This window comes from Primulina tabacum, chromosome 11 (assembly GCF_025594145.1).
Source record: "Primulina tabacum isolate GXHZ01 chromosome 11, ASM2559414v2, whole genome shotgun sequence".
In the NCBI taxonomy this organism is placed as follows: domain Eukaryota; kingdom Viridiplantae; phylum Streptophyta; class Magnoliopsida; order Lamiales; family Gesneriaceae; genus Primulina; species Primulina tabacum.
This window is the reverse complement of record NC_134560.1, coordinates 23,177,635-23,197,060: the sequence shown is the minus strand read 5'-3', so window position 1 is coordinate 23,197,060 and position 19,426 is coordinate 23,177,635. Positions and strand designations below refer to the sequence as shown.

The following is a 19,426-nucleotide window of genomic DNA, read 5'->3' as shown; positions in this document are numbered from 1 at the left end:
CGTGCCTCTCGGGACTTTATGTTCTTCAGTGCGCGCGCAGTCGCGCATGATGTCGCGCAGTGGCGCACGAGCTACTGGTTCTCGCATGTATTGGTGGGCGCGCGCCTGCGCGTGATGGGGCGCGGCCGCGCGCAAGTCTCTGGCCCATTCTGTCATGTAAGTGCGCGCGGCTGCGCGTGATCGCGCGCTACTGCGCGCAATGTTCTGTTTGACAGTGTGTTAGTTGTGCACTTGTTTTCTTGGCTCACTTGGCTTCGTGTCCGTTTTTTTCCATTCCGGAAAAGACAATCAAAACAAACCAAAAACGCATAATTCTATTCGAAACAAGCATAATTCAAGATGGAATTTAATATAAATTAAGTGAAAATTTTGCATTTATCAAACCCCCCAAACTTGAAATTTTGCTAGTCCCGAGCAAAATAGAATAAAAGCTAATAAATAAGGAAAAAATTACTTACACTACTAAAGTCATGGATATGCGAAAAGTTATATTGACCTCCGACTTATCTACTTTCATGTAATTTACGATTTCCCAAGAGTCACGTGTGTGTATGATATGTGAATGTTCGTTTACCCCATCTAATGCTCAAATAGAGTCGTAATGCCCATTCGCCTTACATAATCAAGAAATCATCAGTTCAGTTCAACTCACACTCCATTAAAATATAAGTTCACATTCACAGATCACATAGAACTTTATCGGTGATTATTTGGCTCGAAAGATGGTCAACACAATAATGCCAAAGATGAAATCACACAATGAGATGCTTGCACGCAAGTGATTAAAGTCTATACTCGTTGACAATGTTTTTCAGGTATCCATAGGCTTGACTTAAACAACTTTTCTCCACTAGTATATTGGATAAATGTGACAAGGTTAATAGGTCTTGTAGGCTTGTAACCTTAGGCCACGGCTCACGGCTACAATAAAGGGTATGGAAATCAAAATTTGAGAGAAATAATCAAATCTTCATCATTTTCACTATCATTTCATTCACCATCACTTTATTGTTTTCTTCTCATTCATATCCTTCATCTCCCATATATTTTCTTTTTCACCACTTTTGATTCACACATTTTTTTTTTCTTTTCAACTCCTTTTAGCACATTTAACTTTTTCTTTTCTTTTCAAGAAGTATTTGAATCATTACAACACTCATGAACTTATTTCTCTCAAAATTAGGTAAGACAATAAGTGTATAAGTTTCATTAGGCAATCGTTGTGGGATGTAGAATAGATACAAGTGGGGGCTAATTGTATGTCATTGACATACACCACTTGATTTTTAATAGGCTCAAAATGGGACACTAGGGATATTTCATGTTCATTTGGCAGGCTCGAAGGATCAAAACGGCTCCAAAGATCGCCTAAATCATTCCTATTTCACATATTATCCGTATTTCGCCTCGAAAAGTGTTTAAGCAAGTTCTAGATTTCCGTCATTCCATTAGTCAACTCATACCAACTAATCACATGCATTTGTTCAACAAACAAAAAAAAATGATATACGAGGTGGGTACAAAAGAAATTCTCAGCATCTCAGTTAATTCAAAGCTCAAAGGCTATAATTGATAGTAAACAAAGAACAAATGCCCAAAGATATTGTGAAAAAAATTACTTAGATCATTTCTATGTTTGCAAAAGTGTCAATCAATGTCATGCAAGAAGAACTAAAAATCAGATCTCCCTCATCTATTTAGCATCACAGGCATGCAACTTGTCTTTAAGCAACAGTAATATCAACAAACACGACAATGTAAAATAATTGTGACTCCTAAGTTATCATGAACACATATATATTTCAGGATCGCAATTCAGTTTTCATCATCGGTCACACATTTTACTTATCCATGACTCTACCTAACAAATCTAGAATGCAAAAAGAATCAAAATAACTACTGAGCAATAAAAAAAAATTGTAGAAAAAAATTATAACAAGCAATTTTACCTCCCCCCAAACTTAAAGTGTGCATTGTCCTCAATGTATAGAAATAAAGAACATGACAACACATACCTCGCTCCCGAGTGTCAGAACTCGGGGCTCGAGTCATCGTTCTCGGTATCTTCAGCATCATCGTCCATGGGCTGTGGCGGTGATAGAACTTGTGGTAGGTACTGTGGTTGCCAAGCTGGATATGGTAGAAAGGGAGCATCCTCGGGTCCTGTAGTTGGAAAACGCTGGGCGAGCACCGATGTGAAGTCCATCATATAAGACATGAAAGTATTAGTGGTGTGTCGGTGCTCGGCCAGCTCTTGGCGCTGAGCCCGCATCTCATGTTCCATTCGGAACATCATGTCTCGCAAACTGGCTCGAGGGATCGATGGTGGTGGCGGCGGCTGGCACTCTCTAGCCCTCTGATTATAAGCTGCCCTAGCCTCTTGTCTTTCCAATTCGCTTTCAAAGCGTAGGCGGTTTGGAGTATACACCTTGATTGGTCCCTTTGCTTTCAAAACCTGTTCATCTGCGCCCCATTGCACACCGGCATGAAGACATAGTGCAGTGATAGTATGTGCACAAGGGAGGCTGACGGTCATGAGCCCTGTACCAGCACGCATAATAAAACTGTGAATGAGCTTCCCAAGATCCACGGTCTTCCCAGTCATTATGGCGTAAATCAAAGACACTTTATCCTTTGTGATTTCTGTTTGATGTGAAGAGGGCATGATTCGTGAGAGAATGAAAGATGCCCAATTGCGTGGGTCCTGGCGTAAGTCAGACTTCTTCAAAGTGACTGGGGAGCCTTGATTCAAGCGCCACTCTTCACCCTCGATGCATAAGCTCCTGATAATCGCATCGTAATCGACATTGCCAGTAATCAAAGCAGTATACTCGTCATTTTCAAAACTCGGCAGATTATAGATAGCATTAATTGATGCCGAATCGAAATAGTCCAGTTGCCCTCGTACCAAAACTCTGTATTCCTCGTGGTCGATTCTCAGATTAGCATAGAATTCTCGGACTACGGATATAACTGCATCTGGTGGTGACTGTGCTATATCTACCCACCCCCTTCGCACAACTTCCTCAACTACAGGACAGTTAAGGTATGTCATATCTATCCCTCTTTCTTGAATAATCGACCTAGACATGGTGCTCTCGTAAACTCGGAATGCTTCCTCGTTCCAAAATTTATGAGCATCATAGGAACGAGAAGAGGAAGCCACATCCTTCGATCTCTTTCTAGGCGGCATGATTATCAACAATACCCACACTTATAATCAACAAATATAGACACAATGCCACCAACAATTGCTTGAAATCTGAAAAATATCCCCACACAATAACAACGTAGAAGAAACGGTAACCTTGAGTGTAAAAGATTAACCATAGATGACTCTCGGCGGTAGAAGGCGGCGGCGGCTGCGGCTTGCCTGAGCGGCGGCGGCGGCTGGATGATATGGCGTTGGCAGCAACTTGGTGTTGGTGGTGTGAAAGCTTTGATATGATGACTTGTGGTGTTGAGATGAGGGAAAGTAGGTTGTGAGTTGTTGGAGTGGAGGAGTTGTTGGAGTGGAGTACTTTTGGAGGATTTTGTGGAAAAGGGAGGTGATGGAGGCGGTGATGTGAGGAGAGGATTTGTTTTGAGAGTGAGGTTTGAAAAGAATGGGTGAGGAAGATGAGGAAATCGGGTTTTTTAAAAAAATCTACGGCGTGCGCGGTCGTGCGCGAGCCTCTGTCTCTCTTCAATGATTGAGAGCGCGCGGTCGCACGAGATGTTTAGCAGCCGCGTGCGAGCTTCCGTTTTGTCGTGGTTGATGGTGAGCGCACGGTAGCGCGAGACATGACGCAGTCACGCGTGCGCTTCTGTGCTGCCCACGGGTTCTGAGCGCGCTGGCGAGCGAGATGCTGCGCGGTGGCGCGCATGCATCTGTCCAAACTCCGTTTTTTTTTAAATACCTACAAAAATAAAAAAGATTCAAATTAATACTTGGACAGAGAAAATTTATAATAAAAAATTTTTAAATAAATTAGTAAAACGAATGCTAAAAATAATTGTGGGTTGCTTCCCACACAGCGCTTGGTTTAACATCGTCAGCCCGACTGTCACCAGTCTGTTCATTATGGTTCGCCGAACTTGACACTGTCGATATTCCTTACTTCAGTCCCATAGTATGGCTTAACTCGTTGTCAATTCACCTTGAAGGTTCTCCCATCACTGCACTTTAGCTCGATAGCCCCATAAGGATACACTGCTTCCATCACAAATGGTCCTGACCAACGCGACTTCAACTTACCAGGAAACAACTTCAGACGCGAATTGAATAACAGTAATTGCTGTCCCGATTTGAGCTCCCTTCGGACAATGATTTTGTCATGCCACTTCTTAGTCTGCTCTTTGTAGATCTTGGCATTTTCATAAGCGTCATTTCGGAATTCATCCATCTCACTTAAGTGCAGTTTTCTAACATCTCCCGAAGCTTGCAAATCAAAATTTAATTTCTTTACGGCCCAAAATGCTCTATGCTCCAATTCCAACGACAAATGACATGCTTTACCAAAGACCAGCCTATAGGGAGACATCCCAATAGGTGTCTTAAACGCAGTCCGATAGGCCCACAATGCATCATCTAACTTAGTGGCCCAATCCTTCTGGTTTGTGTTGACAGTTTTTTCCCGTATTTGTTTAATTTCCCGGTTGGATACATCAGCTAGTCCATTTGCCTGAGGATGGTATGCTAGGGCCACTTTGTGCTTCACACTGTATTTAGCCAAAAGTGAGTTGAAAATTATGTTGCAAAAATGCGTACCTTCGTCACTTATGATGGCTCTCGGTGTTCCAAACCTTGTGAAGATGTTCTTATGCAAGAATTTAACTACAACATGAGCGTCATTAGTATTGGTGGCGATTGCTTCCACCCATTTCGAAATATAATCCACAGCTAATAAAATATAAGAATTACCAAAAAAAGGGGGAAAGGGTCCCATTAAATCAATGCCCCAAACGTCAAAAAGTTCCACTTCCAAAACATTTGTCAGTGGTAATTCGTGACGCCTGGAGATGTTTCCTAACCTCTGGCATCTATCACATGATTTTACTAAGGTATAACTATCTTTAAACAAACTAGGCCAATAAAAACCTGATTGCAATACCTTAGCTGATGTTCGTGACGCTCCAAAATGTCCACCATATGGTGAAGAGTGACACTTCTCCAGAATTTGACGTGCTTCGATACCCTCCACGCATCTCCTAATCACTTGGTCAGCACACCTCTTATACACAAATGGATCATCCCAATAATAGAACTTGATATCATGGACAAATTTCTTCTTCTGATGATAGCTCAAATCTGGGGGGAGGGTGCCGCAAGAGAAAAAATTTGCAATATCAGCAAACCAAGGAAGTACAGAACTTACCTCAAGAAGTTGTTCATCTGGGAATGTTTCTTGTATGGCTCCCTCCTCTTTCTTATCCTCCAGCTCAAGCCTCGACAAGTGGTCAGCTACTTGATTCTCACTACCCTTTTTATCCTTAACCTCAAAGTCAAATTCTTGTAATAGCAAAATCCACCTTATTAATCGTGGTTTTGCATCCTTCTTGGCGAATAGGTAGCAAATAGCTGTATGGTCAGTGAAAATGATTACTTTTGTGCCAATCAAATAAGGTCTGAATTTGTCGAATGCAAATACTACTGCAAGCATCTCCTTCTCGGTCGTAGTGTAATTTTGCTGTGCAGCGTCTATTGTGCGGCTTGCGTAGTAAATTGCCCTAAACATCTTTTCCTTTCTTTGGCCTAAGACAGCGCCCACTGCATAATCACTTGCATCACACATTAGCTCAAAAGGCTCCTTCCAGTCCGGCACTATCATGATCGGTGCAGTCACCAATGCCATTTTGATTTTCTCGAATGCCTGCAAACAATCATCATCAAATATAAAAGTCGACTCTTTTTCAAGCAACTTACACCGGGGTTAAGTAATCTTAGAAAAATCTCTAATAAATCTACGATAAAACCCCGCATGTCCTAGAAAGCTCCTTATTCCCTTGATGTTCCTTGGTGGGGGAAGTTTTTCGATTGCGACGAATTTAGCTCGGTCCACCTCTAATCCCTTAGAAGACACTTTATGTCCAAGAACAATACCCTCTTGGACCATAAAGTGACACTTCTCCCAATTAAGAACTAAGTTCTTATCTTGACATCTCTGCAAAACAAGGGATAGATTATGTAAACAATGATCAAACGACGAACCAAATACCGAAAAGTCATCCATAAAGACTTCCATTATTTCCTCCACCATATCTGCAAATATGGCCATCATGCACCTCTGGAAAGTGGCAGGTGCATTGCATAGCCCAAACGGCATTCTCCTAAAAGCAAACGTGCCATAGGGACACGTGAAAGTAGTCTTCTCCTGATCTTCTGGCGCTATAGCAATTTGGTTATAACCTGAATAACCATCTAAAAAGCAATAATGACAATAGCCAGCAATTCTATCAAGCATTTGATCAATAAAAGGCAGTGGAAAATGATCCTTTCGTGTAGCATTGTTCAACTTTCTATAATCAATACATACGCACCAACCGGTTACAGTATGAGTAGAAATCATTTCATCATTTTCGTTTCTAACCACAGTTATTCCACCCTTCTTAGGCACAACTTGTATAGGAGATACCCAAATACTATCAGAAATAGCATAAATTACACCAGCATTCAGTAATTTCAGTACCTCATTTTTTACAACTTCTTTCATTGCTGGGTTCAACCTCCTCTCGTGATCCACAGAAGGAGTATATGACTCCTCCATCAAAATTTTATGCATGCATACAGTGGAGCTAATTCCCCTAATATCATAAATCGACCATCCTAAAGCAGTTTTAAATTTCCTCAATACTCTCAATAATTTATCTTTTTCAGTACAAATAAGAGAGGAAGAGACGATTACCAGATACGTCGACTTTTCACTTAAAAAATGCATAGCAAAGGTGACTCGGCAGCTCCTTCAACTCAGGGGACGGAGGTATTACCTTTGTTTGCTCATTTACCTCCAATTCCTCAAGCGGTGCATCCGTTTTTCTTTCTTTCTGTGATGCTTCAAGAGCCATCAGTTGCTTTTTCACTTCCCAATTGTCTTCATCAACAGTTCCTGCGGCGCTTATCAAACAGCTCTCCAAAGGATCCCTAGTTCCTGCACATTCAAGAGACATGCATGAGTCTATAATATCAATGCTCTTACAAGTGCTTACCTCATTCGATCCCTTCATGGCGTGATAGATGTTAAAAATGACTGCATCTCCGCCAACTCTCAGGGTGAGTTCACCCTTGTGCACATCTATCAATGCCCTTCCAGTTGCCAGAAACGGTCTCCCAAAGATTAATGGAGCATCTTGATCTTCTTCCATATCTAAAATCACAAAGTCAGCAAGAAGAATAAATTTATCCACTTTTACCAATACATCTTCGACGATCCCACGTGGATACGCGAGACTTCTGTCTGCAAGTTGTAAGGTGATAGTGGTAGGTTTGACTTCTCCAAGCTCCAGATCCCTGTAAATATAAAATGGCATCAAATTAATGCTTGCTCCTAAATCACATAAAGCTTTACTACATTTAGAACCACCAATAAAATAAGGAATAGTAAAACTCCCTGAACCTTTTAATTTCTGGGGTAATTTCTTTTGCAGGATGGCGCTACATTCTTCAGTCAGTTTCACAGTCTCAAAATCCTGCAACTTCCTCTTCTTAGACATCACATTTTTAATAAATTTTGCATAATTCGGCATTTGCTCCGCATCAGCAAATGGTATGTTGATGTGTAACTTCTTAAAGATCTCAAAAATTTTTGCAAACTGATCATCCAATTTCTTCTTTTTGAACCTCTGCGGATATGGAAGAGTCGGCTGAAATACAGGAGGTTGTTCGACTTCAACTTCGGCATTGGGCTTTTGATTTTTCTCTTCTTTTTCATTCTCAAACTCACCCTCTTCAAATGTCTTCTCCTTGTCCATTACCTCCTTGGAACTTTGCATCTCTAACTCTTTTCCACTCCTCAAAGTGACTGCCTTGCACTGTTCTTTTGGGTTAACCTCCGTGTTACTAGGAAATTGACCCCTGTTCTGACCTCTCAAAGCGTTGGCCAACTGTCCGATTTGTGTCTCTCAAAGCATTGGCCAACTGTCATGATTTCTTAATCCTGGATGATAAGTATTAGGGGGAGGGTTACCTCGATATCCTCCGAATCCTCCAAAATTTCGGTTATTGATATACTGAGCTTCTTCAGGAAGAGCTTGTTCTTCAGCAACAATCGATGGACCCTCAGTCTCTGCTGTGCTCACTTTGTTCATAGCTGCGAGTTGTGTGGTCAGTGCGGATACCTGTACAGTGAGTGATGTAATAGGGTCCACAGCATACACTCCGGCTGTCCTTTTTACTCCTGCTCTTTCAGATGGCCACCAGTAGCTATTTATCTTCATCTGTTCAAGCAAGTCATAAGCTTGCTCGGGATATTTAGCAAAGATCGTGCCACCAGCTGCAGCATCCACTGTTCCTCTTGTTTTCTCATTTAGACCGTTGTAGAATAATTCAATCTGCACCCTGTCTTCGAAGCCATGGTTCGGGCACTTTCTCAACAGCTCCTTGTATCTTTCCCATGCCACATACAATTGCTCAAAATCAGTCTGTCTGAACGTGCTAATCTCAATCTTCAACTGTGCAGACTTTGCAGGGGGAAAGTACTTTGCCAGAAATTTCATCGCCAGCTCCTGCCATGTCGTGATACTTCCCAAAGGAAGCGATTGGAGCCATCCTCTTGCTTGATCCCTGAGAGAAAACGGTAAAAACGCAGTCTAATAATATCATCAGGAACAATATTAATCTTTACCGTATCCGTTATCTCCAAGAAGGTCCTCAAATGAACGTGAGGAACAGAAGTGGCAGTCCCAGCAAACTGGTTTTGCTGAACCATATTGATTAGAGCAGGCTTCAGCTCGAAATTATTTGCGTTGATGGTCCCTTTTGCAATACCAGAGTAATGATTGTTGATCACTGGTCGGAAGTGATCTCTGGTAGGTATAGCCTCTGGCGGGATGTGTTTGTCATTTCTTCTATGTTCATCCATTGCTCGGATCTCTTCCCTTCTTGCTTTTCTTAATTTTCTCGCAGTTCTTTCGATCTCCGGGTCAAAAATCAGCAAGTCTAAGTTTTACGATCTTAGCATACACTGTCAAACAGGAAAAAATGAAAAACTCAATCAATATAAAATCAAATAAAAAATAAAAACTCTAAATTAAAATCTAGACTAATTGGTAACAATACTGATATAAATTCAAATTTGAAAATCCCCGGCAACGGCGCCAAAAACTTGTTGCGTGTTTTCTTAATTGCTCGCAAGCGCACGACGTCAAGTTATAGTAAAATGAATTTTTAAGTACAAGTGTCGATCCCACGAGGAGTGTAAACTAAAATTATATCAATGCTTGTACTTAAAATAGTCTCAAATTTATTTAGAAAAATCAAAAGAGATTTGGTTTACTTAAACGAATTAATTGAAAACAAATAATTAATCTAATCACCGAATCGAGAAATAACAATGAGAAAAGATATCTAGAGAAATGAATTCACCAAGTTTTCACGATAATTATTCTCAGTTAACTTTATATTCACGAATTCCAATTATGTAATGACCAAGAACACTTAATTATTTTATTCTTCCTTTCCAAAGTGACGAATAAATTGTATCAATCAAACTTCGATTCAATTATTGCTAATAAAATCTAAGTTTAATTGATAATTGCAAATAATGTTCTTACCTAAGCCTCGCTAAAGTTATACGCCTTCCGAACGCTATAAACATTCAACGATGTGTCTCTAATGATCTTTAATCCTAGTCCCTCTCCCGAGTTATAGAATTAATCAAACAACAAACAATTTACGGCCAGTAAATTGCAGAGAAATAAACACAGAGAAACACAATTAAATATAAATTAGAATTCAATCATATAAAATAACCATGTCAAATTATCGTATCCACAAAGCTACATCATTCTCTAGAATGGAAATTTAGTTCATAACGAAATCCAAGCGAAAACAAGACATATTCGTAAGTCTAGACATCGTTACACAGTAGAATATAGAAAGCGAAGGAAAAGATAACAAATCTTAAGTGTCGTCTCCGTCCCCGGATCCGTTGTTCTTTGTATTTGTGACAGTTCTTTGCCCTCTGAATCTTCGTCTCGTGTATGCACTCCGATTTCTCGTGCTTTTCTCCAATGACGGCTTGATTCGTGCGTGTGATTTCTCCTTAGGCGACTATCCCTTTTTCTGACCTAACTCGCGCATTATATACGATTCTGGACACTCGGCGCGCGCAATGGCGCATGATCTCGCGCGGCGGCGCGTGATGTTCTGTCGTGTGGCTTGCTGCTGTGCGCGCGCGGTCGCGCGAGTTGTGGTGCTACCGCGCGTGCCTCTCGAGACTTATGTTCTTCGGTGCATGCGCTGTCGCGCATGATGTGGCACGGTGGCGCGCGAGCTACTGGTTCTCGCATGTATTGGTGCGCGCGCGCCTACGTGTGACGTGGCGCGGCCGCGCGCAAGTCTCTGGGTAATTCTGTCATCTAAGTGCGCGCGGCTGCGCATGATCTCGCGCAGCTGCGCGCAAGGTTCTGTCCGACAGTATGTTGGTTGTTTACTTGTTTTCTTGGCTCACTTGGCTTCGTGTCCGCTTTTTTTCCATTCCTGAAAAGACGATCAAAACAAACCAAAAACGCACTAATTCTGTTCGAAACAAACATAATTCAAGATGAAATTTAATATAAATTATGTGCAAATCTTTCACTTATCAAGCACCATCAAATCTCAAATCACAATCAATCAATCATAGGGGCCATGAATGACTATGAAAAGTCTGCTACTCTTTTTCTTAAAATGTGCTAGAAATTTTATTTTTTTTTCAAACCTCACATAGCATTTGGCAGAACAATAAAATATTTTTGACATCATTTTAAAATATATCAACCAACTATAATTTGAAAACCAAAAGAAATAGCTTATCATAAAATTACCCTACATTTTACTAAATCTAAAAATAACATTTGAAAAGTATAGCTCATACAATAACCTCTCAAAAATCAGTAATAAATAAATCGTTGCAAAAATATCTTTAACATAACTTAAAAATCATAAATCATAACTAGTGCGGAAAACTAGCGTCGGTCCTCGAGTTATGTGCATCTTCAGTCCAGCAAAGTCAACCATCAAGACCTCCGTAATCATTATTATCATAATCACCTGCATCAATCACACCTAGTGAGTTTAAAGACTCAACACACCATAATCTTGATAACATGTAATACATATACAGATCACATGCAACAGTGAAAAATACTTGTACTTAAAAATCGTTTTCATGAAGATGCATAAACCTTAAAACAATACCATTTTCATAAACATTTTCATGATGCATAAAATTTAAACAAAACGCTTTTCATAATGATGCATCAACTTTAAACATTAACATTTTCATAAACATTTTCGTAATCATTTTCATATCATCCTCAACATATTCATATGAACATGCATAACATAAACCTCAACATTTTTCTTTTTCCTCATTTCATAACATATATTCTTTCATCATAAGCATAAACATTTTTCCTTTTTTTTGAACTCAGATCGTTAATTGTGACTTTCCTCATCCTCAAAAAGCCGATGGATCCATCTACTTGTAACCACAGTACTGGGCGGCGGGGACACTAACAACACTCTCACCGGTCAACTGGGCCTTGGCTTATCCTCATCGAATGGAAATACGATCGTTGGGGCTCCCTCAGTGGCCTTCTCCCATAGTCAGGCTCCCTGTGGGGCTTTTTCCCACGCATGGGTTCCCTCTGGGCTTTCTCCCGAAAATGGGCTCCCTCTGGGGCCTTTTCTCCTCACGATATCCCAATTCTTATCCTCATATCCTCATATCTTCAATAGTCACAATTACTTCACCTCCTCCAATGTTTCACATTTTCATCACTTTATAAAAATCATGCATTTAATATCCTTTTCTTTTAAGAATAAGCATGCAACATTTCTTTTAACGTTAATGTTTTATCGAAAAATCCATAAACATTTTTAAAAGAAACCTTTTAACATATAAAAATCCATAAATCTCTTAAATAAGTATTTCAACATCATAAATACTTGAAATATGCATTTAAATCATAATCATAAATAATTTGAGCTTAAATATAATTTTCCATAGTTTTATAAAGCTTAAAACAAGGCGTTTCAATTAATTCGTTAATTAACGTCTCGTGCGGCGATAAAATCCCGGATAAATCCAAAACTCATTATTTTGATTCCAAATTTTAAACATAATATTTTTATTATTTATTCTACCCTTCCAAGTCATGAGCCACACCCGTAGACCCATGGATTCAATTTTTGTCCCTAAAATCTCATTTTTGACAACCTAACAAACCACCCAAGCCATCTCCAGATTTACTCGAGCCACGCCCAAGCAACCTCAAGCCAAACCTGAGGCAACCCACCTAGGCACCCTCGTGACCAAGCCCAGCCCAAAGAACCAGCCCTGGCCCCCATGAAAAACCTCCTACCGTGACCCTATTTCATGCATGTGTGTAAGTGTGTATCATAGTTTCTCTAGGACTCGTAGTTAGCCTAGGACTCTTCCAGCTGAGCCACCACCGAGCCCACTTGACCCTAACCTTCCCTGAACCATGCCCAGACCCTGCCTAGACCATCCCAAGCCCCTGGACCATCGCACAAGCCACCTGAAGAAGGCAACAACTTGTGCGTGACTCTATGATGCAACCCTCACGTTTTCTGTTGCTAGCCACCAAACCATCGAGCCACTCCTTGAACCACCACCCCTAGCACTCTCCTAGGACCCTAACCACTTTCTCTACCCCTCCAAATCCCCCAGGCTGAGCCAAATCTCCTGCGCAAGCTACACACACACCAGCGCCCCATAAAGCAGCTAGGACTCCTCCCCAGCCCAGGTCTCGAGTCTTAGCGTGGCTAGGACTCTTCCCTTGACCCATAACAGACCCTAGCAAATCCCTAGCCCCAGCTGAAAACTCAAAAAGCCGAGCCCCTTATAACCCTTGACAGAAAAGTGTTTCAGCTTGTTTGTTTCTTGATTGTACAGCGTTTTTGGTGATTTCCATTACTATAAAACTTGTGTAAATCATCCTTGATAATATCCTAGTCATGAAATCCCTTTAGCAACCATATAAACATGTTTTTGAATCCAATATCAACGGTTAACCACAAGCATACGCATAGTTACAAAAATTGTGAATTGTGTGACTTGTTTACATGCAAATTCATAAACAATTACATAATATGGTGTGATGATGAGTAAAGGAAGAATATGGCGTGCCTTTGCGATTTAAATGTAGGATTTTACGTTGACGATTGAAGAACGACGACGAGGAAACGACGGCTTGAAAATCCTTGCAACTTTTGATGCTTTTCCCTTCAACCCTTGTGTGTGTCGTGAAACTTCAAAGAAGAGTGTTTGATATGTGATAGGAGAGTGGTCGTGAGTTTTAGGGATTGTGGGGTGGGTTTAATATATTATATAGTTAATTAAAAACAGTAATTAATCTTAGGCCCATTAGAAAAGTCATTTAGGCCCATTAGTGCTTAATTAAAATATTTAAAAGATTTAAAAATAATTTTTGCTTAAATAAGTTTGTGAATTTATTAGCCGGGTTGCCAAAATGTTCGTATTTTTGTTGAAAAACCAACACCGATAAAATTTACGTCTCGGCGTATAAAATCACATCAAAAACTCCTTATTTTCAAAAATAAGAAAAAATCATCCCCCGTGATTTTAAATAATTAAAAACAATTATTTAATAAAAACATTTTCTATTTTTCAACCCTCGGTCTCCGTTCCTCGATTGCAACTTGAATAACCTTTAAAAATTAAATTTTAATGCAACCATGTAGAAAAATATATTTTAAACATGCAAATATGCACAACATAATTAATATATGCAATTAAAACATTTAGTTAAAATACAAAGGAATTTAATAACTCATGCATGTGGTTCGCGTTGACTTTTTAATTTTCGGGGAGTTACAATCTTCCCCCCTTAAACTGAATTTCGTCCTCAAAATTCGCTTATCCTTTCTAATCAAAAGTTTAGACTTAGTTTTAGTATCTCAAAAATCCACGCTTCCGCTACGCTACTTTGATAAAACTTAAGTTCTAGAATGTCCTTACGTCTCCTTGTTCCCAATTAACTTTTCCTTCTAAATCCTTATTTGCAATTCGCAACTTAGAAAGACCCATAATGACTTAGTGTTGTTACTATTATAACCTCGAATTTCAAATTTTCTTTCAATTCCCAATATTAAAAGATGGATGACCATATTTATCGTATATTATTTTCTACTTTTATACCCAAAATATTCATCAAATTATCATATTTCAACATTAAAATCTCAAATGCATCCACTAACGCTTACATTTTCAAGCCTAATATTGATTCATCCTTAAAAACCCTTGATTAATTTTCCTTATAACATTATAACCAAGATATCCCAAGGTTCCAAATATTCTAAAAAGTCTAAACCATCAAAAATTCTTACCATTTAAACCATTCAATTCTCATCTATTGCTAAACTAGTCCCCAAATTTCTTAACAATTGCAAAATAAATTCTTAATTTCCTCAAAATTTTCCAATTGATCATTAATTTCAAAAATCATATGATTAACCCATAAGTTCTCGGCATTCTTAATTTTCTCTATAGATTTCCCATAAGATAATTTCGAAAATTTTAAACTTATTTACCCAAGAATCAATTCTCATAACCAATCTTACATTTCATCAAAACTTAAAATCCCAATTTATACATTTTCTTACTTCCAAAGATCATCGCAGTCTTCGAATCATTACTACTTATGAGTAATTCTCAAAAATTAATTCAACTAGTAACCATGAATTATAAATATTTTCTTAGAAAATCTACGTGACCCAAAAGTATTCATAACATTCACGATTAACTTATGGCCTAAAAATAGAACGTCAATACTAAAACCCAAAAACCAACAGTCCAATTCCACCACAAAGCCAACATGCGTTGAAATCAAATAATTTCTTATTTCATATCGTATCACGTATAAAAATTTTAAATCATATAAATCATATATCCTCATAAAGCTATTAAACATGTAACGTAAACATATAATTTATATAATTATGCAGGTAACATCATAAAATCATATAAAGCACATAAACTTATAATTTTAGGCTTGAGGACTTAGCTTCCCGGCACTGATGGTGGCACAATCTTTTACAGAACCATTGCTCTGATACCAACTGAAACGTCTGCTGCTCGTTTTCTTAAAATGTGCTAGAATTTTTTTTTTCAAACCTCACATTGCATTCGGCCGAACCATAAAATATTTTTGACATCATTTTAAAATATATCAACCAACTATAATTTGGAAACCAAAAGAAATAGCTTATCATAAAATTACCCAACATTTTGCTAAACCTAAAAATATTTGAAAAGTATAGCACATACTATAACCTTTCAAAAATCACTCAAAAATAAATCGTCGTAAAAATATCTTTAACATAACTTAAAAATCATAAATTATAATTAGTGCGGAAAACTAGTGAAACGTGTACTAGTTTAAAAAAAATGTGGAAATATTTTTTTTAAAGCTCACATTTTCGAAATATCATTTAAACATTTCTCATTCATGAGCTTTACAAAAAAATATAAGATTTAAAAATGATCTTAAATATTTGACAGTAAAAATAGCGCAGTTTAAAATAACCAAACCTGTCCAAAATCATACATAAAAATAAACGTATAAAAATCTTAAAATCATCAACATAGGAAAATGTGGGGACCCGGGCTCTAACTCAATTCCATTTTGGGATTAATTGGATCTTTGCTAGAAAATGTGGGTCATAAAAAAATTTCTTTTAAACATTATAAACTAATGTATATAAATCATACACCATACACAATGTTGTCAAATTATTGAACTCCAAATAACATTCACATGTTCAACTACAAGTATTCTACTACTGTTTAGGATCTAATACATGTCTAGTATTACATCACTAGTCCTTCTTCTTGGCCTGTAACCTCCACGCTATCTCGATATCTCATCTCTGTCGCGACCCAGATCCTGTCCCACCTGTCGTTATGCACACATACTGACACAACAACAGCCGGAAACTCCGGTGAGAACAAATCCCAGTATAAAATATGGTATACATGCATATACACAATATAACTCATGAAACATACCATTATGAATAAAATCAATAGTAATAGGTTCCATAATCTATGAAACCAAATCAATATAAGCATGCAACTGAAATCAATTCAATTCTTGGACTCGACTCGTATCTAACTCTAGGGATCCCGGTGTGAATAAGACGTCACAGTCTGCCACCTACCCTCCCAATCAGGGTGACAGTACGTCTTATTCCTAGACTTCGTTCTTGTCTGTATCGAATGTCTACAATCGGAGTAAATCTGCTCCTATGTGCCGATAACACCGAACATCTAGAAATTTGGCAAATCTACCAATGACTCTCCTATCTTAAATGCTTGAATATAAATCTATAAACAAGGCATAAACATAACAAGATATAAACAACAATCTAGTATGTGATTTTGGGAAACTCAAACGAAATCTAATTCGAGTTGTATCTTCCCAAATTCACATGAATTATACCTCTCTTGTCGTTCAATCTTTGTCGATGTCGAAGTCTCGATGTCAAAGTTGCCAATATAAATCTGAAATGGCATAGTCAATGTGCATTCTATCAATCTCTAGTACACAAAACTACACATAGGAATCAATATTTCATTTCAAGTCATTTCGACGGCATAACGGTGGATTCTCGATACCAGTCATATCAACACAACATAATCAATATCAACAACTCACCATTCTCGTCATAACACATTCTAAGCTCTGAAATCTGTATATGCTCAATCAATTATATGCTGAAATTTCACACGAATTGCATACGATCTCATTTCTTCGTTCCGGTTTCAATTACCCTATGTTCAACATATCAAGAACACATACTAACCATCATCTCATAATTCTTTCAACACATGGAATCTAAATCATGCTGAAACGTAACCAAACTTACATCCTCTTGTAGCCTTGGGTGAGAGGATCACAAATCTAGTCTCGGATCGCAATTTGGTTTAACGGATTGTCACAACCAAGTGTTGAAGAGGAAGAGGAAAAGCTTGAAGCTTGAAGGAGATTCTTTCGTTGCTGATCTGCTGAATGAGGAAGGAATGAATCATGCACTAAGTATATATATATCATGCCATGTGTCAACATAAGAATCAAAGGTAAATTTCTCGCACAGAGCACCGCGAGTGCACTCCTTCTTGACCGCGGGTGCGGTCAGCTCACTGCATCCCCTTCTAAATTTTCAAAATCGACGACCGCGGGTGAGGTCCTGTTTTAACCGCGGGTGCGTTCACCCTACTGTAAATCTTCTACATTTCATGAGCCACAACCGCGGGTGCGGTAGAATACTAGGCGCGGGTGCAATCTCTCTTTATCAATATATTCAAGTTTTGCAACGTCGTTTATCCCCGTCTGTTCTTGCATTCCTTATTCATACTATATATCAATTCAAACGTATCAACAAGAATCTCGGGCATTATATTTCTCCCCCTCTTAGATATAAGTTCGTCCTCGAACTTGAAATCAATCAATCAAAGCGTGTAAAAGCAGCATTATAATCAAAAGTTGAATAAATACTCACATCATGAAAATAGCTCGGGATATCTCTGTCTCATCTCTGATTCTGTCTCCCAAGTCGCTTCTTTAATGCCATGACGACTCCACTGGACTTTCACTAGCTGAATAGTCTTCGTTCTGAGCTGCTTTTCTTTTCAATCCAAAATCTGTAATGGTTGCTAAAAATGACTCAGTGTATCGTCAAGCTCGACCTCATCAGGCTGAATGACATGAGAAGCATCAGGCATGTATCTACCCAGCATCGATACATGAAAAACGTCATGTATCCCGTATAAAGAAGGAGGAAGAGCAAGTCGATATGCTCGATCGCCAATCTTCTCAAGAATCTCGTACGGACCGATGTATCTAGGAGAATACTTCCCGCGTTTGCCAAATCTGACAACGCCTCGGAAAGGAGAAATCTTCAAAAATACTCTGTCTCCCTGTTAAAATACTAACGGTCTACGTCTGATGTTCGCATACTTGGCTTGTCTATCCTGCGCCGTCTTCATTCTCTTCTGAATGATCTTTACCTTTTCAGTCATTTCACGAATCATATCAGGCCCAAGTTCTGGTACCTCAGATACATCATCCCAATACAGAGGAGATCTGTACTTCTTGCCATATAACGCCTCAAACGGTGCCATCTCAATGCTCGTCTGATAGCTGTTGTTGTACGAGAATTCACAAAGTGGTAGTGAATCTTGCCAACTAGTGCCAAAATCTTGCACTACAGCTCTCAACATATCTTCTAATGTTTGGATAGACCGCTTTGACTGTCCGTCTATCTGGGGATGATAAGCAGTGCTCAGATGCAATGTCGTACCTAAAGCCTGCTGCAGACTATGCCAGAAATGAGAAGTGAATCGGGGATCACGATCTGATACGATCGACTTCGGCACACCATGCAATCTGACCACCTCTCTGATATATATCTCGGTCATCTGATCATGTCGATATGTCATTCTGTACGGAATAAAACAAGCTGATTTGGTCAATCTGTCAATAATGACCCAAATCGCATCACAGCCCCGGGATGATCGTGGTAACTTCGTAACGAAATCCATGGAAATGTGATCACATTTCCATTCAGGAATAGATAAACTCTGAAGTAAACCTCCAGGTTTCTTCCTCTTGGCCTTCACCTGTTGGCAATTTAAGCACTTAGACACAAACTTTGCAATATCTGACTTCATCTGTTTCCACCAAAATTGTGTCTTCAAATCGTTTTACATCTTCCTGCCACCAGGATGGATACTGAACCGACTACAGTACGCTTTTGACAATATCTGTTGTTTCAAATCTGAAATATCTTGCAGTACAAGACGGTTATTCACATACAGAACATGATCATGTACCTGATATTCTGATTGATGTCCTGATTTGACCATCTGAATCGACTTCTGAATATTCTGATCAATTCTTTGTGCTGCTTTAATTCTCGAAATCAAATCTGGCTCAACTTGAATCGTAGCAAGTCGTAGTGGTCTACTATCTATATCAAACGCTAATCCAGACAAACAGCATTCTTCAACCATATTCGAAACACCTCTCGTCGATAAGGATAGGGAACATGCTTTTCGACTCAAGGCATCCGCTGCTGCATTCGACTTTCCTGGATAGTATTTGATCTCGCAATCAAAGTACTTTAACAAATCGAGCCATCTACGTTGTCTCATGTTTAACTCTGACTGAGAAAACAGATACTTCAGGCTTTTGTGATCAG

The 19,426-nt window shown here is 38.9% G+C and overlaps 2 protein-coding genes across 2 annotated transcripts; both read right to left on the bottom strand.

Annotated features, from left to right (window-relative positions):
• Positions 1-3,198: 3,198 nt before the first annotated feature.
• On the bottom strand, positions 3,199-6,746 carry LOC142519698 (uncharacterized). Its single transcript, XM_075622728.1, has 9 exons — positions 6,516-6,746; positions 6,389-6,400; positions 5,762-5,852; positions 5,081-5,491; positions 4,786-4,882; positions 4,561-4,701; positions 4,140-4,461; positions 3,308-3,390; positions 3,199-3,262 (listed from the first exon to the last, which is right to left on the bottom strand). The coding sequence occupies exons 1-9, from the start codon at positions 6,744-6,746 to the stop codon at positions 3,199-3,201; spliced, it is 1,452 nt and encodes a 483-aa protein (XP_075478843.1).
• A 154-nt stretch (positions 6,747-6,900) lies between these two features.
• LOC142519696 (uncharacterized) lies at positions 6,901-9,056 on the bottom strand. Its single transcript, XM_075622727.1, has 4 exons — positions 8,820-9,056; positions 8,314-8,700; positions 7,593-8,079; positions 6,901-7,523 (listed from the first exon to the last, which is right to left on the bottom strand). Exons 1-4 carry the CDS (start codon positions 9,054-9,056, stop codon positions 6,901-6,903), a joined length of 1,734 nt encoding a protein of 577 aa, XP_075478842.1.
• Between the last annotated feature and the right edge of the window lie 10,370 nt (positions 9,057-19,426).